This window comes from Geospiza fortis, unplaced genomic scaffold, assembly GCF_000277835.1.
Source record: "Geospiza fortis unplaced genomic scaffold, GeoFor_1.0 scaffold55, whole genome shotgun sequence".
Lineage (NCBI taxonomy): Eukaryota > Metazoa > Chordata > Aves > Passeriformes > Thraupidae > Geospiza > Geospiza fortis.
In genome coordinates, this window is record NW_005054308.1 from 6,245,787 (window position 1) to 6,273,135 (window position 27,349).

General features: G+C 53.4%; 2 protein-coding genes across 2 annotated transcripts in view; one reads left to right on the forward strand and one right to left on the reverse strand.

Annotated features, from left to right (window-relative positions):
* The first annotated feature begins 1,544 nt into the window (after nucleotides 1–1,544).
* On the forward strand, nucleotides 1,545–18,952 carry LOC102033484 (proton-coupled amino acid transporter 1). Its single transcript, XM_005418744.3, has 10 exons — nucleotides 1,545–1,702; nucleotides 2,395–2,485; nucleotides 3,082–3,170; nucleotides 3,401–3,496; nucleotides 4,207–4,291; nucleotides 6,346–6,564; nucleotides 6,804–6,902; nucleotides 8,312–8,478; nucleotides 13,389–13,558; nucleotides 16,255–18,952. The coding sequence occupies exons 1-10, from the start codon at nucleotides 1,560–1,562 to the stop codon at nucleotides 16,521–16,523; spliced, it is 1,428 nt and encodes a 475-aa protein (XP_005418801.2). The 5' UTR covers nucleotides 1,545–1,559; the 3' UTR covers nucleotides 16,524–18,952.
* A 1,450-nt stretch (nucleotides 18,953–20,402) lies between these two features.
* The window catches only part of FAT2 (FAT atypical cadherin 2), a 60,325-nt gene continuing 53,378 nt past the window's right edge, over nucleotides 20,403–27,349 (reverse strand). The window contains exons 23-25 of the mRNA XM_005418879.2: nucleotides 25,180–25,333; nucleotides 22,989–23,542; nucleotides 20,403–21,975 (exon numbers count right to left, since the gene is read on the reverse strand). Of these exons, the coding sequence (XP_005418936.1) occupies nucleotides 21,443–21,975; nucleotides 22,989–23,542; nucleotides 25,180–25,333 (1,241 nt within the window). The 3' untranslated portion in view covers nucleotides 20,403–21,442. The remainder of the gene's footprint in view (nucleotides 21,976–22,988; nucleotides 23,543–25,179; nucleotides 25,334–27,349) is intronic.

Genomic DNA, 27,349 nt, shown 5'->3' on the forward strand with positions numbered 1-27,349 from the left:
TGAGGGAGGAGGCTGGGCAGGAGTGATGCATGCGCTGCCTTTCGTTGGCTCTGGAGTCCCACCCAGCCAGCCAGCCAGCCAGTCTCACTGCTGCTCCAGAGCCTGGTACTCCATGGGACACACTGCTGCTTCCTGCTGCTGGTGCTGCAGGAAATACAGCACTGCCGTTGTGGCCTGGATAACTGCTCCAGAGCAGCTGGGATCTGGAGCATCCAGACCTGAGGGAAAACCCTTGCTCCCTGCTGCTCTTCTGATCACCAGGCTGGACCCTCCCAGTGGTTGCAGCCCTTGGCTTGTTTTCCATGTAGCAGCCAGGTTTGCAGAGCAGTGCTCTGGGGAATGCCTGGTGCTCTGTGGGTGAAGCAGCCCTGAGGTAGCCAGATGTGTTGGTCTGTGCTGAGGTTGCATCTGGCAGGCGCTTGCATGACTTGGTGGGCTCATGAAGAGCTCTGGCAGGAAACAAGACAGTTTTTTGCAGTAGTAACATTTCTCTGCTGCTTCCTCTTGCTCCCAGTTCTTTACCAGTGCTGGGGAGTGGGATGGGGGAGCACCAGGACTGCTGGGGCAGGTGTGAAGCCTGAGGCATGACGGCCCAGAGGAGCCGTGGGGCAGGGACTGGATCACCAGTCTGTGGTGCAAGAGCCTTACACATAATTTCCCTGCCTCTGGTGCTCCTTCCCAGTGGGTGTTCGGGATACTGGGTGTGGCATGTGTGGGAATTGAACCAGCTGATTGTTTTCCAGACAAAGGCATGAGGTGTGTGTTCTTGGTGAGGCTTGTGCTGGTGCTTCTGGCTTGCTGGACACTGTTGGAGTTTCTGTTGGAGCAAGAGCTCCAGGCTGTGCAGGTGCCTCATGCTGGGAAGTCCCTTTTCCCCATAGGCACCTCCTTGGCTGTGAAACCTTTGGGGCAGGTGTTTTGCTGTCAGCACATGATCTGTGCTCCTCACTAATAGGAGTATAATAAATTTTTGTAAAAAAATCTCCTTAATAAAAATTCTTCAATAAGGAAAAAAAAAGGAAAGAAAAAAAAGAGAAGTTAGGAAACTTTCCCTTCCCTGGCAAGAGCAAGCTGTTCTCTTGCAGCACACTGTGTGCGAGTAAAAAGCAGTTACACTTTCCTGGCCCGTCCACTTGACAGCTCTAGTCCCAAGTGCCAGAGCAGGGGACACCGTGCCAGCATGTCCCCTCCTACCTCACTGCCTGTGGTGTCACACTCACCACCCTTAGAGCAGGGGTACACAGCTCCCGTGCCTGACATGAATTGGGTCACATCCAGGCTCTGCCTGCAGGATCCTGACCCCATTCTGTCTGGGTGTGCCCAAACCATGGGCATGAGCCTGCAGGAAGAGCCAGTGGGAATGTGCCGTGCACCTTTGACCTTAGGACATGCCAACTCTGTGATTGCTGGGGCGGGAGCATGTGGCTGTATAAAAGCCCTGGAGGAGACCTTGCTCTGGCAGTGCGAGCCGGTCTCTCTGCACAATGGCTGACCCCAAGAAGCCTGAGGATGGGGCTGTTGAGCTAGGCACCCCTAATGCCACTGCCCCCACAGGGACCATGTCCACGCGGCGCCTCCGCAGCGAGGACTACAATGACTACAGTTCCACAGATGTCACACCCGAGGGGAGCCCTCCCGATGGCATGAATGGCTTTGCCCACCCCGAGTCCTACCAGCGCTTCGGGGAGACCAACGGGACAACGTGAGTGATGCTTCCCTCCTTCCTGGGCTGGCCTGGCACTGGGGAGGGGGAGGAGGTCATGCTGGCTCCCTGCTGACTTTGCTAGAGGATGGTGGAACTGTGGTTTTATGGGGAGTTCTCATGAGGGTGATGAGGACAGAGCTGTGGTCCTGCATCTGTGGGGTGCTGGCACCAAGCGGCAGCTGCCCCAGTGTAGCTCTTAGCTCTCTGGTGAAGCTGGGCTTGCTGGCAGTGGGCAGTGATTGATGCTTTTCCCAATATTTTCCCATTCCACTTTCATTCAGTGAGGAACTCTGGCAAGCAAACAGCATGCCCAGATTCAGAGCCAGCCGTGTTCTGGGGGCTTCCTTGTGCCCAGGTGTGCAGAGGATGCTGTCTTTGCCTGACAGAGACTGATCCCTTCACCTCAGAGACTTCCTTATTCAGGTCCATGGTGCTGGGCTGTGCTTATGCTGGGTTTTGCCATGAAGTTGGTTTTGCAAATGCCCATCCGAAATCTGTTTGTTCAGTCTTTGCTTTCACACCTAGCTGAGTCCCAGCTGGTTGAACTGGGTTCAGAGGACAGGATCATGACCTCCATGTGCACTCCCTGCAGCAGTTCAGAGCTGCTGTAGACCTTTAACAGGATAAGCTGTATATGGTCTGGGTGTGGGCACCTGCTGACAGTGATCTCTGCATCTGCTCTCCCTCAGGTGGTACCAGACCCTGATCCATCTGCTGAAGGGGAATATTGGGACGGGGCTGCTGGGGCTGCCTCTGGCTGTGAAGAATGCTGGCATCCTGGTAAGGCAGCTCAGCCCTCTGTGCTGGAGCTTGTGGGGCAGAGTGACCGTGAGGCACTGGGCAGCTCACTTAGCCAGTGTTGGGGGTGTTGGGGCTTGAGTCCATGCCCAGACACCTCTCATTGTTTGGTGACTTGCACATGTTTGCACCTGAAGCTCTGTGGCTTTGTTTCACTGCTGAGACTGTTCCTGCTGCTCCTGCATTGTCGCTGCCTGGTGTGGGGGAGTTCAATGTGTGAGCTGGGCCTGTGGTTTCCTCTGCTGGGGTCAGGCAGGACACTGTGTCCAGGTCATGACCTCTTCATCACCTGCAAAGTAGAGATATGCAAAATAGTTTGGAAAACAATCCTAGAAGTGCTTTGCTACACCCAAACAGCCCCAACTTGCTTATTTTGCGTCATTCCTGCCAAGCTCGTGGCTCTGTCAGGTTACTTGGTCCTGGAGGGCTGGTTCCTGGGAGCTGCACCAGAGCTCTGGTTCAGCCTCCAGCGGTGTTTGCACTCACCCAGCCCATGGAGTTTTGTCTGGAAGCAGAAGGCGCAGTGCAGCTCTGCCTCTGGCCATCAGAGTGCAGCCTTCCCCCTCTCTTCCCTGCAGCTGGGTCCTCTGAGCCTGCTGGTGATGGGAGTCGTGGCTGTGCACTGCATGGGCATCCTGGTGAAATGTGCCCATCACTTCTGCAACAGGTAAGGAGCAAGTCCCCTTCTCAGCCCTGCAACTCCTACAGTTCTTCCCTCTTGCCCAAAAAGCCCTGGGGTTTTTCTGAAGACCCTCAGCAGCAAGTTGCCCATGCCAAATCCTCAGTTGGGAACTTCTCTTCTTTTTCACTGGAGCTGTTTTCCTTTTAACGTCACTATTTGCCTTGGGAACTAGCAGACAGGGCTGATGTGATGATCCTTCTCCCTTCTCTGGACAGGTTCCAGAAGCAGTTCCTGGACTATGGAGGTGCTGTGATGTACGGGCTGGAGGCAACTCCCAGTGCCTGCCTGAGGACACATGCCATCTGGGGAAGGTACTGTTCCCCTGCCCCAGGCAGGGACTCATCTTTGAGCCTAGCATGTGCTGCAGCTGGGACAGAAGAGCCTCTGGTCACTGAGCTGTGTCAGCAGATAAGCACAAGTGCCATAAAATGCTGTTTGGCTCACCTGCCCTGAGTGCTCAGTGTCCCCCAGAGGGTAATGCTGAGGTCTTTGATCCAGTACTGTCCCCAGCCAGATGTGACTTACACTAAATGTGTGGGATAACTAAGTCTCCACAGCATAACAAAGGGGTGAGTAGGGTCTTGCAGATGCTGGCCCATCTTGCTAGACATAGAACGTGTCCAGTGGCTGCTCCCTGCCCTGTGGGTGTCCCACATTGCATCACACAGATCATTGCCCATCAGGGGGTGGGAGCATCCCATGTGTCCAGGGAATGTTGCTTCCAGCTCTGACAATTCAGCAGCAGACTGGATATGCTGAATCCAAAAAGGAGACTTTTCTCCTGAGGCTGGTCCTGACCTTATGAAAGGGATGGGAGGGGGAGACTGGAGAGCCTGAGATCTGTGAGGTTGGGTGGAGAGAAGTTCCTCTCTCCTGATCACAGAGAAGTGAGCTGGGTGTGCTCTGACCTGTACACCCCACCCTTGGGGAGACCAGCATAGCTGTGATCTGCAAGTCTAACCCAAGTGGGCTCTTATTTCCTTAAGATCTGGCTGACAAATGCTCTTCTTTTGCTTTCCAGGCGTATAGTGGGACTTTTCCTGATCATCACTCAGCTGGGTTTCTGCTGTGTGTACTTTGTCTTTCTGGCGGACAATCTGAAACAGGTACACCTCCTTCATGAGCTGGGGGGAGGTGAGAGGGTGTGAGGGTGCTTGGGTTTTTCTTAGCTCCTGTGCCCTGTTTTCCTCCAAAGGTCTGGTTTCTGTAGGATATGTTGCTCTGAAAAGTCCACTCCTCTGCCTAGATACTTTGGAGGATTGGTTTTCCTGTTCAAACAGAGCAGGTTTTCCTGAGAATCTCTGTGGTTTTGCAGAGGTGCTGGAGGTGTCTGTGTGAGGAAAAGTGAGGCCATCCTTAGTGAGGGAACAACAGGAAAGGGATGAAAGCAGAGGAACTGTGTATTTTCTATCCTGTCCCACTCAGTCAATTAGTTTATTGGTGTCGATGGTAACGTGTAAGTCCCAGGACCTGCTGTGAACCTCTCTTCTCCCTTCCTTGGATCTGTTTGCATTCCAGTTTCTTTCCTCATCCTGTGGCTCTGAAGCTTAATTACATCTTTAGAGAAAGAGTTTCTTCCTGCCAGGCCTCAGGAGGAAATAAACAGAAACCCTGAGCCACTTGGCTGGCTCCTGTTCTGTAAGAAACTGGGGATAATGAGTCCCCATTCCCAGCCTCCACCAGCTCAGTGCCTTGCAGGCACTGCTCAGCTTTTTTCCCCATGTGCTCCTGCTGTGCTCTTGCAGCAATGCTCTGGTCACTGCCACCATGGCTGTGCCCTTTGTCAGCTCTTCAGTGGTGGCCATCAGCTTCAGAGGGGAGCAAGGGGGGGTCCCTCCTGTGTGAGACTCTTCTTCTGCTCTTGGAGCAGCAATGAGGAGATTCCCATTGTTGGGTGGCAGGAAGAATAAACAGGTCAACACTGGTGATCCACCAGCCCTGAGAGCAGGAGGGACCAGGGTGTGTGCAGGGGCCTGGCTGCTGCTGGCCCCCACCCCTGGGAGCAACCCCCTGCCCCACTTCAAGGTGGGCTTCTTTCTCCTCAGCCCCTCACAGCAAAGACTGAAGGCTGTCTCAAGCCTCAGGGGAAATTTTCAAAAACCTGCAAATCCACACTAGTGTTTTAGGCCACAGGTGGGAAACCCCTTGGCTTTGGTTTTGGAATTTTTTTGGGTGGGGAGAGGGGAGTGTTACTTGTTTCTTTTTGTGGTGAGGAATAGCGTGTTAGACAGAGAGTCATGGTGCAGGTGGTACCTTGGGCGAGGTGCCACTCTGTTGGGCAGGGCTTTGGTTTGGAAAATGGCTTTGGAGCAAGCCATGAAGAGGCAGGGCAGGCTGGGGCTTGAGCAGCACTGTCCCATGGGTGCATGGCCCTGCACTGCCCTCTCCCACAGAGGATGCTGGTTTACACAGAGTTCTTCAGCCTCTCCTCTGGGGCAGGACTTGCTTTGGAGCAGGTTAAATCAGTTTGCAGACTGCTCTTTGCTGCAGTGACTGGACAGGACCTGGTACCTGAACCTGCTTGGTCATGGTTGTTTTGGTGATTCAGGGAGCCCATGCTCTTGGGAGGGATGGCGCAGCCACCCAGTTCCTGGGCCTGAGCTGCCTCTAGAAGTGAGCACATGGCCTGGAGTGCCTTTGGAATGAAAGACCCCAAGGAAAGAATGGTTTGTCATGAGAAAGTGAACTTGGGGACCAGCAGTAGTTTCCAGATGTCCTTGCATGTGAATGGGGCACTGGGGAACTAAAGGACTGTGTGACTTAGATAACAACTTGGTGAAGCAAGAGGGAAAGGATACCTTTGGGTATAGCACTTAGTGCCTCTTTCTTCTCAACTGACCTCGTGGGCAGTGCAAAGATGCAGCCTGTGCTTTCTGCCCTCTGTGTACCCGGCTGCTGAGTCCCACTCAGTGTATCTGGGCTTGGGCAGGATTTGCTGTCCTGGCTCAGGTGCCATAGCCAGTCCCACCTCTGCCCCCTGCAAGATAACAGGGATTTGCTTCAGAACTATCCGAAAACATGTGTTGGTTTGATTTAAATCAGCTAGCTGAGCTTGAAGTGACCTCTTGGGGTACTGTGACCCACCTGGGATGGGCTGCTAAGATCTGTGGCTTTTAAACCTGTGTGATGGAGTTCACCAGGGCTTCCTGTGCTTCCCCAGGTTGTGTCTGCTGCAAATGGGACCACCAATGACTGCAGCCCAAACAGGACAGTGGTGATGACCCCCACCATGGACTCCCGCCTGTACATGCTTTCCATCCTGCCTTTCGTGGTGCTGCTCACGTTCATCCAGAACCTCAAGGTCCTGTCCATCTTCTCCATGCTGGCCAATGTAGCCATGCTTGTCAGCCTTGTAGTGATCTACCAGTACATCGTCAGGGTACGTGTGTATGGCTCCCCTCTCTCATTCCTGTGCTCTCCCATGTTTTGGCAGGTGGAGAGAGCTTGGCAATGGGGTATTTGGATGCTGGGGGGTAGTGCTTGTTCCTGTGGGCATGATGGTTCCCTCTGCTCTGCAGGGCTTTCCCTGCAGCGTGGGGCTGTGACAGGGAGTGATGGGAACAGGCCAGGTCTTCCCCGTCCTCCCTGTGTCTGAACTCTGCATGGGCTTTTTTCCAGGATATTCCTGATCCCAGAAACCTGCCTCTAGCAGCAGCCTGGAAGACCTACCCTCTGTTCTTTGGCACTGCAATCTTTGCTTTTGAAGGCATTGGCGTGGTAAGTCTGGGCATATGGCTGTGGGGCTGCTGCACAAGAGGCTCAGCCCTGCTTGGACTTGCTGCAGCACCTGCTCTGCTTTGCAGCTGCAATTGCAGCTGAACTTTTCTGACATTAGCCCAAATTCTGGATGATGCTGTTAGCTTTAGCTCCAGGCTATCTCCTGGGTCAAACTCTGGTGCTTCCATCTGAGGCTGGAGAAGCACATGCTCCAAACCTCAAGAGGTTGGTTGCTGTTTAAAGCTGGCTTTATCTGGCAGCAGATTGGGAATCACACCAGCCTCTGCCTTGGGCTGTGCTGGCTGACCTGCAGATGAGGAATTGTCCTGAGTCTTGTAACCAGGCTGGATCCTAAAGTTGCCTAAATGGGAGGCCAAAAAGTGTGGCATGAAAAGATGTGATCCTTTCCTTCCCACCCTGCTGTGGGGGCACAGAGGTCTCCCTTTAGCAGCTACATGGCCCCAGCCTGCCCATGCAAATGGGCCTCTCATGCAAGATGCTGTAAATAGACCAACTGTGTCTGTGAAAAAAGCTGGGTGGGTGGGTGGAGAGCTTAATTACTCCCTAAGATGTTGTGAGTTATTTCCGGGAGCTCCCTTCAAAGGAGGAAAAAATGTTTTCATCTCTTAATATAAGCTGGCTGTGTAAACACAGGGCTGGAGAGGGCCAAATCCGTTACAGGGGGAGTGCTCACTGAATGCTATGCCCTGGGCAGAGGGTTCTTGCCAGCACTGAGGCACAAATGCTCTCTTCCTCGCATGACTTGGAGGTGAAGAAGCAAATAAAAGTTTTTCTTGTCCTGCCTCCTCACCAGATCTGCCATTGTCTCTCTTCTTGAAATCAACACCACCCAAGGACAGCTATAAAATTGTTTGCTGAAGGCCTATATTTAGTGTCAGTAGTATAGAGGTGGGAGAATTACCTCTCCTTGCTATTTTTATTGTTCTGCCCTTGTTGTAATCTGTCCAGATAAACTTGCTAGCAGAGGAGAGTGTGTCTTGGTCTTTCCAGAATTTACTGGGGAAAATACAATGGTGTAAAATAGTGGGCATGGCTGTGCTGTTTTGGGGTGCAGAGCATAATGCACCCAAGATGTGGGATGGTTGGCATTGCCCCAAGACCCAGCACTGGGCACAGCTCCTGCCAAGGGCAGGGGGCAGGTCCCATCTTTAAGACAAGGATGTGGGTGATCTGTTGGAGACTTGTTATGCTCCAATGGGAGCACAGAAATCAGATCTCCAGTACAGGTTTTTTTTCAGCTGGGTTCTCCAGGCTCCATGTGGGACTATCCCATCCTGGCATGGTGGGCTGTGCTTGACCATGGGGCTGCCCCTCCTTCTTTTTGGGGCTGAGGGGGTATAGAGGAATGGGCAACCTGCTGCTCTGTCATCTTCCTCCTCTTCTCCCAGGTGCTGCCTCTGGAGAACAAGATGAAGAAGCCCCGTCAGTTCCCAGTGATCCTGTACGTGGGGATGAGCATTGTCACCGTCTTGTACATCAGCCTGGGGGTCCTGGGCTACCTGCGCTTTGGGACAGACATTCAGGCCAGCATAACACTCAACCTGCCCAACTGCTGGTGAGTCCCTGTGGGCAGTGGAGGGACTGGGGGGTGTGGAATGAGGGGCCCAGATAGGCACGTGGGAGAGGGGGACCTCACTAATCTGGGTGAGCTTGAGGAAGCTTGAGGAACTGTGCCATAGGCAAACTTCACGGAGTTTGACAAGGATTGTCAGATGCATGTGGTGGAAGAGGCTTGTTGCTGTAGTGTCTGATTCTGGTTTTGGAGCTCAGGCTGCTTCATCAGGGTCCCTGAAGGTCCCTGCCTGGGTAGGTGCAGCTCTTGTTTTTTTCTTGGAGCCTTGTGGCATTTTTTTGGGGCTCAGCAGTGCACTGGCTAGCAGATGTTGAACACAACCCCCATGCAGCCAGAACATCACTGAATTGTGCAAAACTTCTCTTCCTCAAATGTAGCACGTGATAAACCAACCCAAAGCTGGGAGCTCCCAGAGGGAGTGAGATGGAACATCTTCATACGTGGGTTGTGTTCCTTGTTTGCAGCCCTGCAGCTGGAACTCCCACTTCTGGGCTCCACATTGTGCCTGGATGTGGCTTATCTTGAGCCAATGCTTTGCCTATGAGCTCTGGTGCCATGAGGATACCCCTTCCTTTGTTGGGGGGTGAGCTCTGCTGCAGCGTCCCAAACCTGTCTGTCCTCTGGGATCTGGTGAAGCCTCTTGAGATGCTCCAGTTTCTGTCTGGAGCCCTGTGGCCTGACCCCATGCCTGCCTGCCTGGAGAGGTTGTTTCTCCTCTTGCCAGGCTGGTGGCTGCTGCAGCAGCTGCCCAAGCTGTGTGCTGCTCTGTCCCTGAGGATAGGTGGCTGCTCAGTGTCATAGCTCCGTATTCTCCTACAGGAGAAATTCAAGCAGTCCTCTTTGATGGTCTCTGTTGGCTTGAAATCCTGCAAGAAGCCAGAGTGAGACCTGGAGCTGGGGGTGCCTGTCCTCCACTTCAGCCCATCCTCTCTGCTCCTAGTAGCACCCAGCACCTTGCAGTGGGACTCACTGTCTCACTGTTGGAGTAAATTTGGGCAGGACTCAAGTTTTGAGTCACTGGTGCTCCCACATGCTGTCCTGGTAGAGCTGCACAGCTGGGGCTCTGGAGACAGCAAAGATTTGCCAAAAATAGAGCCTGGTTTTGCTTTAATTACTGCTGTGTGGGTTTCTTTTCAGTTTGAGTGCATGGATGTTCATTCATGCTGGGTCTGTGTAGTGACTGCACTGCTGGATGTTGGTGTTGGTGTGGTAGGAGATCCTGCTCCTGCCAAGAGCCTTGTCCTGTTCCTTGCAGGCATTGGGAGCTCTGCCAGGTCCCTGCTCTCAGTGAGGAGGGATGGGGCTGGTGGAAGGATGTGCCTGTGTTGCAGGGCGGTCTGAATCCCACCATGCCAAGCACAGGAGGTGTGAATCCCTTCTGCTCAGTAAACTGAAGTACAGTGTGGAGGGGATGAGATGCTGCTATTCCTCCTGAAGGTGGAAAGCAGGTCATTTCCAGGTTTGGGCTCTGCATGCCACAGCCTGCAATGACATCTACTGACCTGAATGCTGTAAAGAGGCTTCTGCAAGGAATCTCAGCTCTGTGTGCCCTGAGGAATGGCATTCCCTTAGAACAGGTCCTTAGAATGGGATTACTTTGACCTGCTAGGCTGCAGTGAGAAAAGTGCAAATCCATGTCTCTAGGAGTACCCACGCTTTCTGCCTTTTCTTAAACCACTTTGCTCAAAGTGAAGTATTCTAAAGTTACTTTTCTAAAAGTAGCCATAGGGTTTTTGGTTAGTGAGAAGAGAAAAGCCCTTTGGAAGCAGTGTCTGGGGAAGCCTGGGCACGTGACAGCCAGCTGCAGGGAAGGTGTGCTGTGGTCCTTGTCACTTGGCACGCAGCACACCTTGATGTTTGTGCATGCTGCCTCTTGGCAGTGGATGTTGGACCTGGAAATGGGTTCTCTCAAGTAAGGGCTGTGACAGTTGAGATAAAGTCTTCACTACCACTCCTGTAGATTAAGCCACAGGTGTTGGGTGAAGACTTGCTCTTGAAATGAAAGTCTTGCCCATTCTGCCTCGCCCATGGGTTTTCGTGCTGACAGTAAAAGGCTGGGCTGTAGGAGCTGGTCATAAGGGCTGTGTGTGAGAAGTCACGGGGTTTGCCTGCAGCCTGGGAGAGAAGGCAAGGATTGTGGTGGACGTTCTGCAGCCTTCCTTAGCTGTAGCCGTTGCCTGGAGGTCTCTGGAGCAGATTTGGTGGGTATTGCAGGAATCGTTGAGTTGCAGGGTGACTAAGGACTTTTCCAGTCTCGTTTCTCTGAAACCACAGCTTCCTCAAATGAGGAGTGTGTCAGTTCCCAGTGCCCAGGTCAAACCACAGTGTCCAAAATACGGTGCTGCTATGCAGAAATCCCTCCTTGCCTCCTAGGAAGGGTTGCCTCACTGCACTATGTGAAGGGTGAAGAAATGCTGAAATGAGGGGGAAGCTGTTGGGTTGCACATGGCCAGTTGAAGGTAATAACAGAGCTTATGGTCCCAGGAGAGTATTTCACTTCTTGCAGCCTTTTGGGATGGCCTGGCATGGCAATCTAGTTGAAGCAGACATTGCTGTGGTTGGCAGAGTGCCTCTCCAAGGCCCTGCATGGGCCTTTGTTTTCTGTGGATCAAGGGTAATGCTTGAATTCTTCCTCTTGGTATTTAAAATGCCCTTTGATCTCGTTGTCATGGTCCATGACCTGTGCAGGACAGGTACACAGCCTTCTTCTGTACTTTTTTTAATAACAACTATTAATCTTGGATTGCCCTGGAGCGCTTTATGGCTTTTATAGAATCCCTTTCTTGGGAGTGCAGTGATAAGATATGCCAGCCATGGGTCGGTGGCTCAAGGCTCCTGTGCACATGTATGGCTGCACGGGTGCACTCTGGACTCTGGAGATAACTTTGTGTTCAGCTTGCCTCTGGAACCTCAGGGTAATTCAGGCTGTAGAGGACACCGTGGGATCCCTGGGTCCTCTCACCAGCTGAAGTGTTGAGTATCAGTAAGGACAGTGATTCCCTACCGATCCAGGCCCTTAACCATCCTTTGAAGATGCAGCTCTGTCTAATTGCACCTGGTTCTTCTGCTGCGCAACTCCAAGAAGAGTCTGTTACTCTCTTCTCCATGCCCTCCTATTAGGCAGCTGAAGATATTAATAATAGCCCCTTTTAACCTTCTTGTCATGCTGAACAAGCCCAGGGCTTGCAGCCTCTTTTTGGACATCATGCTCCAGCCCCAGCCATTTTAGTAGCCTGCACTCAACTTGCTCTGCAGAGTAAGTCAGTGTCCTGTGCTGGAGTATCAGGGCTGGACACAATACTCAAGATGCACAAGCCTCAAACAAGAAAATAATCTCTTGGTCCCTGTCCTTCACCTCCTGGCTGTGCTTTTGCTAGCACAGCCTGCTTTGTGATTGACCTTCATCACTGCAGGGTCCTGCTACTGGCTTGTGTTCAGTCTGCTGCCCACCAAGACCCCCAAGTCCTGTTCTCCTGGCCCCAGCCCTTCACATGTGTGGGAATTTGTGTTTGCAAATTTGTGTTTGTGTTTGAGCTTTGCTTGTGACATTATGTTATTGCTCCAAGCTGTGTCAGCCATTTCCTCCAATTTGATCTTGTTTGGAATTTGATGAGAATGTGCTCTGGGTCACTGAAAGCTCATCCAGGTCACTGATGAGGATATTTCCATAATTACCCCTTGGCAAATCCCTGCTGGCTGTTTACTGTCCAGTCTATGCCTGGAAACAGATACCAGGAGGACTTAACACATATTCTTCTGGGGATTGAGGTGTGGCTGATTAGCCTGTACCTTCCCTCATCCTTCTTGAAGGTGGATATTATTCCTTTCCCAAGGCAATAGGTCCTCTCCCTGAGCACCCTGCTCTTTTGAAGATGATAAGGTGGCTTCAGGCTCCTTTTGGCTGCAACCCTGAATACATCTGGACTGGTCCCATAGACTTGTGTAACATTCCATTCACTTAGGTGATCCCTAACTCTGTCTGTGGGAAATGTTTGACTCTGCCAGACTCTGCCATTAGTGTTCACAGCTGTCTTGCATGGGAATGCTTGGATTTCTCTGATTTAAGGCTGTTGTAGAAGGTGGTGCTGAGACCCAGGGCGCAGGCCCAAAGAAGGTAGAGGGAAGGCAGGAGCCAGATACATTCCTCAGCTTGGATCCACCCCCTATTTACCCAAGTGGTATGGCCAGGACCCATGTTTCCTGCTTGGTTAATGGGTCTTGAGTTGGGGAAGGGTTAGGACCATATGTGAGGTAACCAGATGTTACTTCTCTTTTGGAGAGGCTTTTCCTGCTGCTGGGAAGCTGAAGGTAGAGATGGGGCTGGGAGGTGCCTTTTGATCACTTGTGATGGGCTCTCTCCTGCAGCCACACTGTATCACTGCAGGATCTGGGACACCCTGTGATTTGACTTGGGGTGAGCCCAAGGTGCTGTTTGCAACCTGTCTGCATTCTGCCTTCCTTCTGCTCAGCCCAAACTGCTCTTTTAACTCTCTTCCCCCAAACGTACCATGCAGCATTCCAAAAATAGCTGCTATTTTTTGTTTGGTGGAGGAGGCTGAGCTGCCTGTTCACATCACTTTGCTTTTGGAACATTGTGATATTCACTCTGCATGGAAGCCCAGACTTATCCCAGCAGTGCTATCCTTTTCCCCCTCCTCAGAAGCCAAGCAGCAGCTGGAATGTGTAATCATGGCTGCAGCTGATACATCTTTGCTGTCTCTTGCTCAGTGAAGTCCTTGTGAATTAAATGCATCACCCCTAATTTTCTAAGGGTGTTCAGGAGTTGAGACCCCTAGCTCACAAAAATCCTTGCAGAACATTCCTTTTCTGCTGTTGATGTTGCAGGGGCTGGAGCAAGAGCCAAAGTCTCACTGTGTCCTTGTCCTTTGCAGGCTGTACCAAGCTGTCAAGCTGCTCTTCTCCTTTGGGATTTTCTTCACCTACGCCGTGCAGTTCTACGTGCCTGCCGAGATCATCATCCCTCCCCTCGTGGCCCGGGTGTCGGAGCGCTGGGGCTGGCTGGTCAACCTGCTCCTCAGGTTGGCCCTGGTCTGTGTGACCTGTGAGTACAAACCTCCTTGTCTGACCTTCCCTGTGATGCTGTGGCACCTCCTTCCCACTGAGCCTTCACCCCTGGCCCCAGCACCTTTAGCCCTCACAGCTGGTAGTCCCTGGGCCTGGCTAATACAAACCAGTGGCCTCCAAGGAGCAGCAGCAGTGGTCCTTTGCCCCCTCTGTATGGGACCAGCCTTCTCAGTGGAGGAGTAGGAAACTGCATTGTTTAGAAGTGGCAGATCCCAATGGAGCCTCAGGGCTGGGGATGGCAGTTTTGCAGGACGTTGAGTCCCACCTGGGTTTGCATGGAATACCCAGCACAGGGTTCAGTGCCAGGGCAGCCCAGCCTAGAGGCTGTTTCTGTAGGCAGTGTGCAGCCAGGCTCCTTTTGCCTGTGTGATGGGGACATGGCTGCAAAGAAGTCACTGACTGTGAGGGATGGGCTGTTCTTGTGCCCACACACTCATTGCAGTGCAGAGCACAGCAGGACACAGCACACCATAACCAGAGCTCTGGTGTGCTGCTCCACAAGGAGCCCCACAAGGTCCCTTCCTTTCATGATGTGTGGTGCCTGTAGTGAGGTTTTGCTGGAACAGGCTCCTGGCTCAAGCCTAGTGGACCTTTGGGAAGGGTGTGGAGTGAATCAGGTGGTATCTGATTTTGGCTGGCTTTGATTCCTGAAGACCAAAAGCTTGCTGTTGTCAGCACAGCTGAGATGCTTGACTGAGCTCCCCGGTGTCCCCTGCTGAAATGGAGCTTTGCTCCATGGCTTGATGCTGCTGATGCAGCAGAGCTGAGCATCAGGGACCTGGCCCTGTGTCCCAGCTGGCTTTGGTTTGGGTTTGAGAGGAGTGGAGTGCTAACTCAGGGGTGGTGGAGCTGGCTGAGAGCAGGGTGCTGCTGTTTCTGGCTCTCACTAATGAAAGGCCAGAAGTGCTGCATTAACAGAGGCGGGGAAGGCCTGTCTCTGTGCTGAGTTCCTGAAGTTCCTGAGTTCCTGATGTCCTCACAGGGTATAGGAATGAAATCCTGCCATGCTGGGTGATATGCTCTGGCCACCCTCATGCTGTGGGTGAACTTGGAAGTTGCTTGTGGGGTTGGAGCCTCTCCTGGAGGGTGTTGGGCTGTGCCAAGCCATGGAAGTGAAGGCTTGGAGAGTTGGGATGGCTTTAGGCATCAGCAATACCCTCCTATTTGGGGGTAGGGAGGCAGCAGAGGTGTTGGTGGAAGGATGCAAGGTTCCTTTGTACCTCCTCCCCTCGCCCTTCCATGTAAGGGATCTCTGTGGCTCCTGCTGAGGATAAAAGCCATTAGGGGGTTTGCATGAATATTCATTGGAGGATTGTGTGGCTGCACAACAAGCCCCCACCAGGGCTTTGGCTCCTAAAGAGAGGATGCAATCTGGTGTATGGGTCTCTTTCAAGCTTAAACTTCAAAACCAGCATGCTTAAAACCTCTTTGAATTAATACCTGCAGAAATCAGACCGTTTCCCCGGAGGCTGAGGACTGCAGCTGGTGCTTCAAATCTGCTTGTTTTAGAGGGGAGTTAATAATTTTGTTTACTTTTGAGTCCAAAGAGCAGTGTGGGGTGGGCTGAGTATGCTGTTGGAGGGGAGCTGCTCTGCTGTCCTCAGAGGCTGCTGGGGCAGGGATGCTGCTTGCAGTAGTCACCTGGCAGAGCACTCCTTTGGCTCTGTTCAGGGCTGAGCACCAGAATAAACTAGCTCAGGACCTTTGTTGCTGTTTCCCTTGGTGAAGGGATGGTTTATCTCTAGGCTTATCCAGATAAACAGCAGTGTTGCAGTGGTGGCACAGTCAGTCTCCCAAACTTTCCTTCTTCTGCAGTTCCATGGATGATCTTTGGCTCAGGGAAGCTCTAACAGCCTCTCTTGCCCGTAGCTGATTGTCAGGGAGAGAACAAATCCCTCCAGTAAGGAGCCCTGAGATGTCCTTTCTCCTCAGGGCCTGCTCCACCTAGGCCCTTCTAGGTGTCTCCTGTTTCTAAGCAGAAAAACTTTCAAAGCAATAAACCAATTTATTTCTCTTGGTCACTGGTTAAGCACTGAACTCTGCTTTGCTTGCAGGGGGTTCTCTTGTGTCGTGACATCCCTCTGTCCCCTCCTGGTGCCATGCAGGAGGAGGAGCAGGAATATCCCAAAGCTGAAGCTCACATTGCTAAACTCAAGCTGTCAGGAGTCTCCCAGGGGGATTTTCCTTGGCTGCAGTTTTCACCTAACAAATGTTCTCCCCCGGGCTGTGCCGTGGGCGTGCTGCTGCTGGAGCAGCTCTAAACACACGCAAACCACATGGATTGATTTGGGGTGGGGGGAGATGCCTTTTTCTTCCCTTCTCCTGCTTTTATGGGGTTTCTGAGGCTTTATGGCTCCCCAGGTGCGGGGAGCAGGAGTGCTGGCTCGCACAGGGGGGTCGGGAATGCTGGCAGCCAGCAGCACCCATCCTGCTCAGCCCTGCAGCTCGCTCTGGTGGCGCCCAGGGCGACAAAAAGCCTTGTTAATTTAACAGCTTAATTGCTTCTTGGGGAGGACTTACCAGAAAAATATGCAGCCTTGTCTTCTGTCAGGGAGAAGGGCAGAGGTGACACTCAGCCAGTGGCATGCCTGGGTGGGGTTTTGCTAGCTTTGACACGGGGAGGAGCCTTTCTGGGAGGTGGCAGCACTGATGTCGTGTTCGTTCTGTCTGCAGGCGTGCTGGCCATCCTCATCCCGCGCCTGGACCTTGTCATCTCCCTGGTGGGCTCCATCAGCAGCAGCGCCCTGGCTCTCATCTTCCCCCCGCTGCTGGAGATTGCCACCTACTACTCGGAGGGCATGCACCCCCTTGTCATTGCCAAGGACATCGCCATCAGCCTCTTTGGCTTCGTGGGCTTCGTGGTGGGCACCTATGAGGCGCTGGTGGAGCTGGTGGCACCCACGGCCACCGTGGTGAATGCCACCACTGTCCTGGTGCAGTGACCATCCCCTCACCCTGCTGGCCCCTCTGGGTGCTGAGCTGGGGGTTCATGGACACTGGGCACTGCTCTCCTGGGAACGGCCTCCCCTCTCCTCTTGGGAATCGTGGTGGGTTTGGTCTGTGAGGGGACGGGGCTGCCCAGCACCATGGCCCAGCTGCAGCAGGATCCTGCCCTGGGCTCTGTCTGGGATCTCTGGGTGGGATCCAGGCTGGGGCAGTGCCTTCCCTGGGGGCTCTTAGGGCAGGTGGTAGAGCAAAACAGTTCCTCTGTAAATAGGCACTTTGAGAGGTGAGGAATCCCAGGGATGTAGATTTTATTTTATTATTTTTTAAAATCCCAACCTTTCCATATTTCCCCTGTCCCTTCAGTCAGGGCGGGGAACAGGGACTACTCTTTTTTTGTGCCAGTTTGATTTTCTTTTTTTTTTTCCCTGAGCACTTTATTTTTACAGCAACAGACAAACCTCAGCTCAGGTTAGAGAGCGTGGAGCTCCCTCCTCACCTCAGCCTTGTGGGGAGGGTGGGCAGAGCCTGAGGTGCAGAGCATGCTGGGGCCCACAGCTCTCTCAGTGGGATCCCCATCTGTGGGCACTGGCTCCTGCAGTGCTTCAGCTCTGCTTCCAGCTGCCTTGAGCAGGAAGTCTGAGCAGGCCCTGGAGCTGGCCACTGGGAGGGTTTGCTCACCCTTGGTCCATGCTTTCAGTAGTGACACTTCTTTATCCCCATCCAGCGCACAACCCAGTGCTTGGCTTTCAGAAGCTTTACAGAACTGAGGTGTGTGGGGAGCAAACAGGCTCTGCCATAATGAGGGGCTGAGCAGGTCCCCTTTGGGTGGGATGGGGTTTCCCCAGGGGTCACCACATGCTACCCACACACCACAAGGATACATCACCTTGTTTACAGTGCCTGAGCTGGCCCTGGCACGCTCCGCCTGCCTCTGCAGGCTGATTCTGAATGTCAAATCGCACACAAAAACTCCACAATATTTCTGGTTTTAACCCTTCCTCTCCTGGTTGCACTCCCTCTGCATCCTCTGCTTCTGCCCAGCTCCTCTCCTCCTGTAGGATGCAGCTCCCTGGCACCTCTCCCTGTGCTCCTGTTGCTTCTTTTGTCGTGGCTGGTGCATGCCTGGTGGGGATGGTCCTGTGGCACTGCTGCTTTCCTTTCTCTGAGAGCCCAGCTTCCTCCCTAGAGAGTTTCGTCTCCTTTCTACTGGATTTCTACTTTTTTAAGACAAGGGAGCAAATGCATCCTCCACAGGACAGGTTGAACGCCTGCCTGCTAACACAGCATCTCCCAAACGCCAGCTCTCTCTGGAGAGCCTTCATCCCTCATCCCACTGCAGCCATGTCTCCCTGGCGGTGGGCAGAGGCTGCTGGTGGTGGGAAAGGAGGCCGAGTACAGGAGGGCTGTGTTCCCATCTTTGCTGGAGGGTGAGGTTTGCAGTTATTTTCGGTGTTTGGCCGGGTTCTGTGAGGGAAGGCTGTGTGGAGCAGTGTCCCTGCAGCCTGCCTCTCCCTGGGTGCTGCTTGTGTCTGCACTGTGCCCCTTTGCTGGCAGCTCTGGGTGCCACATGCCACTATGTGCACCCATGGCCGGGTGTGGGGTGGGTCTGTGCCACGTCTCTGCCCCTTCCCAGCCCCTCTTCTGCTCCCTGCATATCCCTCATCTTGTCCAAGGCTGTGCTGGGGAAGGTTTTGGCTTGGTCAGGAGCAGAGCAAAGCTTTAACTCAAATCCTCCCTCTGGAGGACACCATGGGGATAGAGAGGGAGCACCCAGGGCTGGGAAGGGGCTCCAGGGCATGACACAAGCGGGACAAGTGCAATATTCATGTCCATCTCTGTGTACTGACCCCAGCGTGGCCCTTGGGGTTGGGTTTGAGTCAGGATTGTCAAGCAGAGGAGGGAGTGCTGTGAGGAGCAGGGGATGTGTGATGCTTCCCCTTGCCCTGCTAGTAGTGCACTCAGAGAAGGCTGGCCACATTTTAGGGACAGCTGTGTGCCAAGGCATGTCCCCAGCCTGGCACTGGGCATCCAAACTCACTTTGCAAGCAGCAGTGAAGACCTCATTCCCAAAGGGGCTGGGATATCACAGAAGCATTAAATGGGTTTTGCAGCTCTTCCCTTTTATTAGGGTGAGCAGGGGTGTTTGAAGATGGGGCAGCTTGTGCTGGTGACACATGTGGTGTGAGTGGCTCTGCTGAGCCAGGGGTCAGCGATGGACAGGAAAACTTGACACTTGTGTATTGTAGGCTGCTCAGTAACCAAGAAACTTGTCTGTGTAAATATAGCAATGGTCACGTCCATGTCTCGTGCCTATGGATATTGTCAGTGTACAGCACAGGTGCCTGCCCAGCGGGAGAGCTGGTGCTGCACCTGAATCATGTATCTTACTTTAATCAATAAATATGATCTATTTTTTATGTGTAAAGGCTTTGCAGGTGTGAAGTGTGGGTTTTTCTTCCAAAAGAAGTGAGCAGGAGATGTGGAGCCCAGCAGACACTCAGGATCCCATCCTGTGCTGCTCCCACCCCCACACAGCACTCACAATTTCCCCTCCCAGTACGTGTTTCAAATAAAAGTGCTCCAGCTTTGCTGCTTGGAAAATTTAATTTTTCTTTTGACCTCATTTGTGCAAGTAGGTTGTGGGCAGAGCTTCTGGGCTTGTAGGGCTGAGCTTTTCTCTGCCTCACCAAAGCTGGGCCTTGGTTTTTCATCTCCATATTTATGCCAAAAGTGGGCCTGCAGCTGAAAAAAAGAGCTTGGCATGTGAAAAAAGATGGGGGATGCTGAGCTGCTGCAGATCCGCCCTAGAGATCAAAGGAGCAAAAGTCAGCCCACACTGGGAGACTGCCAGCACTGCTGCAGCTCAGCTTATCCTCACTGCTGAATAATTCATGCCATTGCAGTGTGTCATTACAGGGCTGTTGGGAAATCAGTGCTATAAAAAGTTCATCTTTAGAAATCTAGCAGATTTTTTTCCTTAACCTAGGAGGCTTTTGCAGGCTGATGGGGACTGTGGATCTGAGGTCACCTGAATGACAGGGCAGGAGGGATGGCTGAGCACAGGCACTCCTGGTGCTTCAGGGTATTTCTGACTCTGGAGAATCACCGTGGTGGGATCCACAGCCATCCTTTCTTAGGGTTGAGCATTGCAGGACTGTCCCCATCCCATAAAATGGCTTTACTGAGGCTGCTCCTTCCCAGGTGTTACTGAGAGGAGCTTCATCTCAAGCTGCCTTTGCCCTTCCCTGTGTTGTGATCACTGGCCAAAGCAACCCTGTGGAGTTAAGAAATCTAAAGGAAAATATCACTGTTATTTGTGCTGCTTCTGCTGCTGGAAAGAACAATTTGTGTTTTCCCTATGGGTAAAAGTGGTGCCTGTTGCTGAGACACCTCAAAATTAAATGTCCTCAAAGTACAGAAATGCATTATTTTAGGATCAGAGCAATTTACCAAACAGAATAAAACCAACTAGATAAAAGAGGTCTAATCTAGGCAGGGACTGCTTTCTGCTGAGCAGAGCTGGTGAAAAAGTTTTATGGAAGGTGCATGAGAGCTTTGAGAGGTAAAACAAGTGGTGTTTGTTTGAGATGAAAATCAAAGGCTTCAATTTGGGTCCTTTCAAGCCCTTTACTCCTGAGCTAAGAGATACATGAGGCTCATGGTTTCCCAAAGCAAGACAGGGTATTGTGGGTCTGTCTGCCTCATCCCTCTGGCACTTACAAGATCCTCAAAAAAGTGTTTAACTTGCTGTCTTGGTACTTTTCTGAAAGCTTTTCGTGCCCAAACTAAGCTGTTGTTCTCTTGGCTGAAGCTAGGCAAGGATGTCCTATTTATTTACAAGAGAATCCCTGAGATACTGAATAAAATCATAATAGTAAAAAAATCCAAACTCTTTTAATACTTTCCAAAAATTCAACAACAAAAAAAGTTACATCAAACAACCAACCAAAGCAAACCTCTCACGAAGGAACGATACATGTCCAAGCACAAGGACAAACAGGCAAACCCATGCTCAGCAGCCTCAGTGCCCCTCTCTGGTCAGAGATTCCAGGCAGTGCTGGCCAGTCTTTCTGGGATACAGCACAGGGTGTGCAGCTGCATCAGTGCAGGACTGTGACAGCCACGGGGACAAGGCTGTGCACACAATCCTCGGGGCAGGGTTCCCCTTACTCGTGTGCACACAGCCCAACTGGGCAGCCTGCTTTGAGTCTGTGGGTGGTTCCTGCGGTAACAAACCCCGTTGCTTGGTTTTTCTACACAAATTTACTTTTTTTCTTTTTTTTTTTTCCCCTTGGACTTCTGTTAGCCAGTCAGGGATGTGCTGGTGGGACCAGCTGCATTCCCACTTCTCTCTCCCAGTGTCAGGGAGCAGACATGAAGAGGGTTTGCACCAGCTGATCTATTCCACGAACAAACTGTTGGCTTGATGCAAGCCCTTGGAGCCAGAGCTGGGAGCAGGGAGCCTCTGTACCCCACAAGGGGCACTGCCAGGCTGTGCATTGCCAATCCTTCCACACCTTTCTCCTCCATGACTGCTGCCATACCTGCAGTGCTTGCCCTCCTCCTCCTCATCCTCCCCGTGGCCAGGAAGCCTGGCGTGGGAGGAGGTAGCATGCTGTGGTCCTGCATGGTGCTGGAGGCAGTCCCCTCGGTGAGGAGGCAGGTTAGTCACTGGCATCCCAGGAGCATCCTCCATGTCCCAGCAGTGCCTGGAGCATTTCCCCTCCATGTGCAGCACGAGCACCGTGGAGGGCAGCGAGGGGAAAGATCCAGCCAAAATTACAACCCAGCCATGCAGGGGGGGACGCTGCAAGCTGAGAGGGACACACACAAGCCTCCCTTCAGCAGCGTGTGCCAGCCCCCTGCCCTCTGTTCTGCATGGAAACTTCTCTCCTCATGCCAGGAGCAAGCCCTGCTAGAACATCACCTCCTCGCAGCTCCCATAGTCACTCTCCACCATGTCAGAGCCCTCATAGTTGGGGGGTGCCAGGGGCTGGGCTCGGATGCTGGGCTGGTGGCCCAGCTCGCAGTCGGCGTAGGAGGGCTGGGCCACGCTCAGGCGCATGCTGACCCTCTTGTAGCCTGGCTCGGGCTGGAACGGGACCCCCTCGCCCTGCACCAGCTGCGCTGGGTAGTAGCTGATGGCCGTGTACTCGTTCTGGCACTGGGATGCTCCCACGTCCACGGGGCCCAGCGGCAGGAAGTCCTCCAGGTTCTGGTTGCTGTAGCGGGGTGGGATGGGGGCTCTCTTGTTGCTCTGGTCCAGCGGGAAGGGGAAGCCCCCGTAGAGAGTGACCGGCTCCGCGTCTGCCGGGGGAGGGGGCGGCGGCGGGAGAGGAGGGTGAGAGGAGGAGGCAGGGGGCCCTTGGATGATCTCGTAGTGGGAATACTCCTGGACATCTGATGACAAGTACCGGGGCGGCCAGTAGGTGGTTTCTGCTGGGTAGACTGGAACAAAAGAAAGTCGTGTTAGATGCAGCTCTAGCAGTTGGTGCCTCTCTCTTGCCCTCCTGCCAATTCCCTCTGTAGGCTCTGAGCCTGTAGGAGATGTGGCAGACTAGGGAAGAGAGGTGTAGCTGCTAACTTGGGAATCGAGATCATCCCTGGCTCTGCTGAGGCAGTGTCCGCACCAGCCTACAGATATCCACTACTCCAGCACCCAAAAGATACACTTCATCATTATGTTTGGATGCAAGAAACTCATGTAATGAAGGGACTGGGGCAGTGATGCCCTGGATCTCTCCCTTTCCCTGCAGTTACTCTTGTGAGGAACTCCTGCATGAGGTAACCTTGCTGTCCAGAGCCATTCAAGGTGTTTCCCTGAGAATGTCATCCCTCTGCCCAGAAGCACTGATGCAAATGTCTTCACTAAAACTCCTACTGACTTTTAGGATCTTAATTTTTTTTCCCAGTTTTTCTCTTTTACAGGCTTTTTTGACCCAGGATCACAGCTTGCTGTGCATTAATGGCTTCCCTGCTGATTGTGTACAAAACCAAGCAGGTTAAAGCAGAAAACTGGGATGTAGTGGTGAACCAGGAGCAAAGAGCCAATGAAGGCCTTATAGCAGGGTTGGGGCAGAATTTGCCCCTACTTTGTGGGGGGATAGAATGTAAGAAAATAAAGATAGTGCAGAAGGTAATCTCACCCCTGAGGAGTTGCAGCTGTACTGATTACCAAAGATTAGGAACAGGCCTGCCCTTAACAGGCCACAGCTGTGTCCAATAAGGATGAGTGCTATAAGGGGGTGGGTGAGATGGTAGGGAAGAGGGTTGGAGTTTGTTGGCTGTGCTGTGAAGAAGGAATCAGTGCTGTGAAGAGCTGCTTGTGAAAAATCACCAAGCAGGTATGGAACTTTTGCATTAAGATGACAGCATGTAATACTAGGAGTATGGTCACAAGCAGGCTGGCTTTCCCAATGTCCCAAGCAAGCACCTGGTGTATCTGAGTGCTGGAGTCTTACCCAGTAGGTGTCCCTGTGGGGAGGAGATAGGCAGAGGGTTGGGGGCCACGCTGCACACGATGGTGCCGCGGTGCTTGGGGGCGTTGGCTGAGTTGAAGGTGATGAACTCGGGGGTGCCGGTGCCTTTGCGCTGCTCGGGTGCGGCCCGGTCCAGGTTGTTGTGCGCCGCGTCGCCCAGGATGTTGAGCTCGATGGGGGGCACGGGCTGGGTGCCCACGCCCACGCTCTTGGAGAACTCGCTCTTGGAGAGCAGGTCGGGGTCCTCGCGGGCCACCGGCTTGTGCTCCTTGGCGCGGTGGTGGCAGCGCTTGCGCACCAGCACGAAGACCACGGCCAGGATGGCCGCCCCCAGCACGCCTGCCGCGATCTCCGCGATCTCCTCGGGGCCCAGCGCCCAGTGCGTGGGCACGATGGCGGGTGTGATGATGGGCTGGGTGCAGTAGTCCCCCTGGTAATCCGATGGGCAGATGCAGTACATGGAGCCCTGACTGCTCACGCAGCGCCCGGCGTTGCGGCACGGGTTGTCTGGGCATTCCTCTGCCACCTTCTCACACCTGTGCGGAGAAAGGGATGGAGATAAACTAGTCAGTCTGGGATGCACCAGAACCACCTGATCCTGGTCAGGCTCTGGCTTACACCACCCATGGATGCTCTGTCCTGGTCTGCTCTCCCTCCCTTGCTGGATTCTTGCTACCCGCTTATCCTGGCAGAGGATCCTCGAGTATAAAATGATGCTGTTCAAGACACCATGTTTTACAGGGTTGTCCTATTCTCAGTTGTACACCCAAATTAAAATGGGGGCTTTCCGCCTCAGAGGAGTGTTCGGCTAACACCACATAGAGAGATGTTCCCATCCTGTTAGATTAGGAAGCCCAGGGTCAGTGTGAGGTCTGTTAACCTCTTATGAAGCCTCCTGTGTCCTCCAAGCTCTGTGGAGCCTCTGGATGGTCTGTGGATGTCTGCAGGTTGCAGCAAACATTTGGGAAAAGACTACCCCGCAAGGTGGTGAATGGACATCCTTGCAGGACAGGCTTTTTGACATTTTATGGAGCATCTGCAGAACTGAGATGGAATTTCTGATTCTCTGTCCTGGTCCAACCCACACACAACCTAAATGTTTGCCAACAGTATAGGAGACCTTTCCTTCCAACAGCAACGACCTCCCCATGCTGGGGGAAATATACAGTGCTTTAATGGCTTTTCTTGCCTTTTTTTGTTCCCATTACTGAACAAGCTCTGTGAGATTTGCACTGCTCCTGTTGTAGTCAGTGGTTTAGGATGTGTGAGCTGGTGTGTGTGACATGCACCCACAGGCTCTGGCTGATGTCAGGTATTACACTGCCACCTAATGCTCAGCTACAGGCTTTTATTCCATGAGCTGAACAGATCACTTCTGCCTTTGCCTTGACCCACAGGACTAAATGGGCAAGGCAGAAGGATGAACTGGGTGTGATGCTGTTTGAGCCTGCATGGGAATCTCTGACCAGGCTGGGTTGGAGGCAAGGTGGGGATCTTAGAGGGGCTGCTGGGCTGGGGTGGTAATGCCCACTGTCTTGAGCTGGGATTTGAATTGGATGAATCACAGCTGTGAGCTGGGACAGAGATTTCTTTTGCACGAACCCCACAGAGTTGGTCCCAGACAGGAAAAACCCTTTAGCACCCTGCAGGGTGGGTGCTCAGGCTACTGGAGCAGGGGGCACCTCCCAGCTCTGCCAGGCAGGTTCCCCCAGCCTCAGGGCACCCTCCTGCCACCCAGGGCAGTGCCTGCCTGTGCCCTGCTGCCAGGCCCCCCATCACAGCTGAGCTCCCCCCACCACAGCCAAGGTGCTCCCATTGCTGCTGGACTCAGCTCCTGTCACAGGGAGCAGCAGTGTGTGCCAGCAGCACTGTGTCCCATCACAGAGAGCCTTTGCACTGCCCCACAGCACCTGCAGGCACCAAAGCATCTGCAAGCAGAGACGTTTCTGTTTTCCCTCCTGCTCAGAGGGGCAGTGGCCACACGATGGCAGAGTTATTTGTGTCCTGCTCTGCTCAGCTCTGCCTCCAGCACCTCCTGGCTGCAATGCTCAGGTGCCTGCATTTGCAATTAATCCCAGAGCGTGTGGATCTGGTGGGCTCCAGAAAGGCGCAATGCTCATGTTCTCAGCCCATCATGGGATGTCACCTGCCCCAAAGCCCCCCCAGGCCTTACCTTTCGCCCAGGTACCAGTCAGGGCAGTGGCAGGAGTAGCCAGTGGCCGAGAGGGTGCAGGTTCCCCCATGCAGGCAGGGCTTGGACTCGCAGGGACTGTCCCCAAGCTCACAGTGCTCACCAGAGAACAGCCCGGGGCAGATGCAGGTGTAACCTGGAGAGGGTGAGAGTGAACATATCCGTGTGGAAAAATGGGCAAGAACAGGGAGGAGCAGAGCCTGGTGCTGATGGCCCCCACAGGGGGCTTGCACAGCTACCCAGGCACAGGAATTTGCTGCTGCAGCAGGTGCTTTGGGACACCCAGACCATCCCTGGAGGGCTGGTGGGTTCATTGCAGGACCTGATGTGGTTGCTGAAGTCTGGGTGACCATTCTCGAACAACACAGTGGCACTAGGGAGCTATTTGAGCAACAAGTCAAGCCTGTCCTCTCCTGACACAGATCAGAGATGCAGTCAGGGCATAGCTTTATTGCATGGTGAAGCTGAGGGACAAATGTGGGATAAAGGAAGGGGAACTTGGCTGGCTGATTCACAGTTTCTGACTGTTGAGTGCAATCCCCTGTAATTTGTTGTTCTCAGGAGTCTTTGGTCCTGCGAGTTCTCGTGGTATGAAGTGCCTGTCTCAACATGCCGAGTTTCTCCTGCTTGCAGGAGATGTCTGCTCACAGGCAGAGAGAAACCCAGCACAGCCAGGGACTCAGAGGGGCTCCTTCTGTTTGTGCTTTTGGCTGCTGTTTAGCATAGCCCTGAACCATGGGAACCTCCCTGGCTGTGCTGGGCTCCTGCTCGTCACCTGGCTGGTGCTGCTGCGAGGGAAATTCAGAGTTTGCACCTTCCAGCACACTTGAAAACTCTTTGCTACTCATCCACAAGCTGAACAACCCTGCTTTAGAGCACAGGGCAAACAACCTGGGCCTGTTCCCACATGTGTGTCAGTGGCTGTACCAGAAGGACATGCTGACACTGGTGCAGCAGGTGCTGGACATTGCCCACAGGGCTGTGTGTGCCCAAACACATGTCCTGGATGTGGGGCTCACTTGTGTTTGTGGTGCTGGCGTGGCCTGGGCGCTCTCCCCACAGCTGTGTTCTCACATAGCCACGTGGTTCCCCAGGCTTGCTCCCACAGGCAAGTCCCTGCCTGTGCTGTAATCCCACACTGAGATCCCTGGGCACAGCTCTGCAGAACTCACTGGGATCCCTGGGCACAGCTCTGCAGGACTCACTGGGATCCCTGGGCACAGCTCTGCAGGAGCTAGCGCTGCCTGCCCAGGTCCCCAGGACTGAGCCCATGGCACTCAGGGAACCAAGATAACCTCACAAATAAACATTCCCTTGGGCAATCCCTTCCCACAGGCTTCTTCCTGGCCAGCTGGGCCATTTGCAGGAGAAATTGTTCATCCTGGAAGGAAACTATGGGAAAGGTGCTGGATGATCCCTCCCACTGTATTCTCTCTGCAATGAAAGCAGGGGATGCCTTGACTTAGAGCAGAGATGTGTTTTCCCCTCATGAGCTTTGAGCTCCTTCCAGCCCAGCCAGAGAGGTTTTCTGTGCAGAGGGTCTGAAGGCTGGGGTGTGAGTGCCAGCCAGACTAACTGTTCTGTACATTTACACCTGGTGTCAAACAAGTTCACCTGAACCAGGCAGCTGCTGAGTCGACAGGGCTGGGAATCTTGTTCCCAGAGGCAGCGGGCAGGGCAGGGGAAGGTGGTGCCTCCTCTGTCCTCACTTGCTCGCCGGGCAGGGTGTGCTTTGGCAAGGGCCCAGAGAGCTGCAGGAGCAGCTTCTGCCCCACACAGCAGCGTGGGAAGCACCCCACTGCCCCTCAGAGGGGTTGAGGCACAGGCAGTACCCATCTCATAGAGGGTGTTACGGGGTGCAGCCCTGCTGTGCTGGCAGCTACAACCAGTTGTAGGGCAGTGACACATGGGTGGACATCACTGGGAGCAGCTCCTCTGCTCACAGCCCCTGTCCCTGTGACACAGCTCACTGCAAGGAGCCCCTGATGGCAGGAACGGGGCAGCAGGGACACTGCTTGCTATCCAACCTCTTTTGGGTGTGTGCACCCCACATTAGCCTGGGACTCTTGGATTTGAGCTTACAGTTTTCCCATATCCCTTTGCATAGCCCTGGGGAGTTGCTCACTGCAGTGGGAAGAGTCCAAGATCTTGG

What these genes read in the sequence shown, in the direction of transcription:
- LOC102033484 (XM_005418744.3), top strand. Translation starts at nt 1,560, where the DNA reads ATGTCCACGCGGCGCCTCCGCAGCGAGGACTACAATGACTACAGTTCC. An exon ending in TGAAGAATGCTGGCATCCTG is followed by an intron (nt 2,486 to 3,081) that starts GTAAGGCAGCTC and finishes TCTTCCCTGCAG; the next exon opens with CTGGGTCCTCTGAGCCTGCT. An exon ending in CTTTTGAAGGCATTGGCGTG is followed by an intron (nt 6,903 to 8,311) that starts GTAAGTCTGGGC and finishes CTCTTCTCCCAG; the next exon opens with GTGCTGCCTCTGGAGAACAA.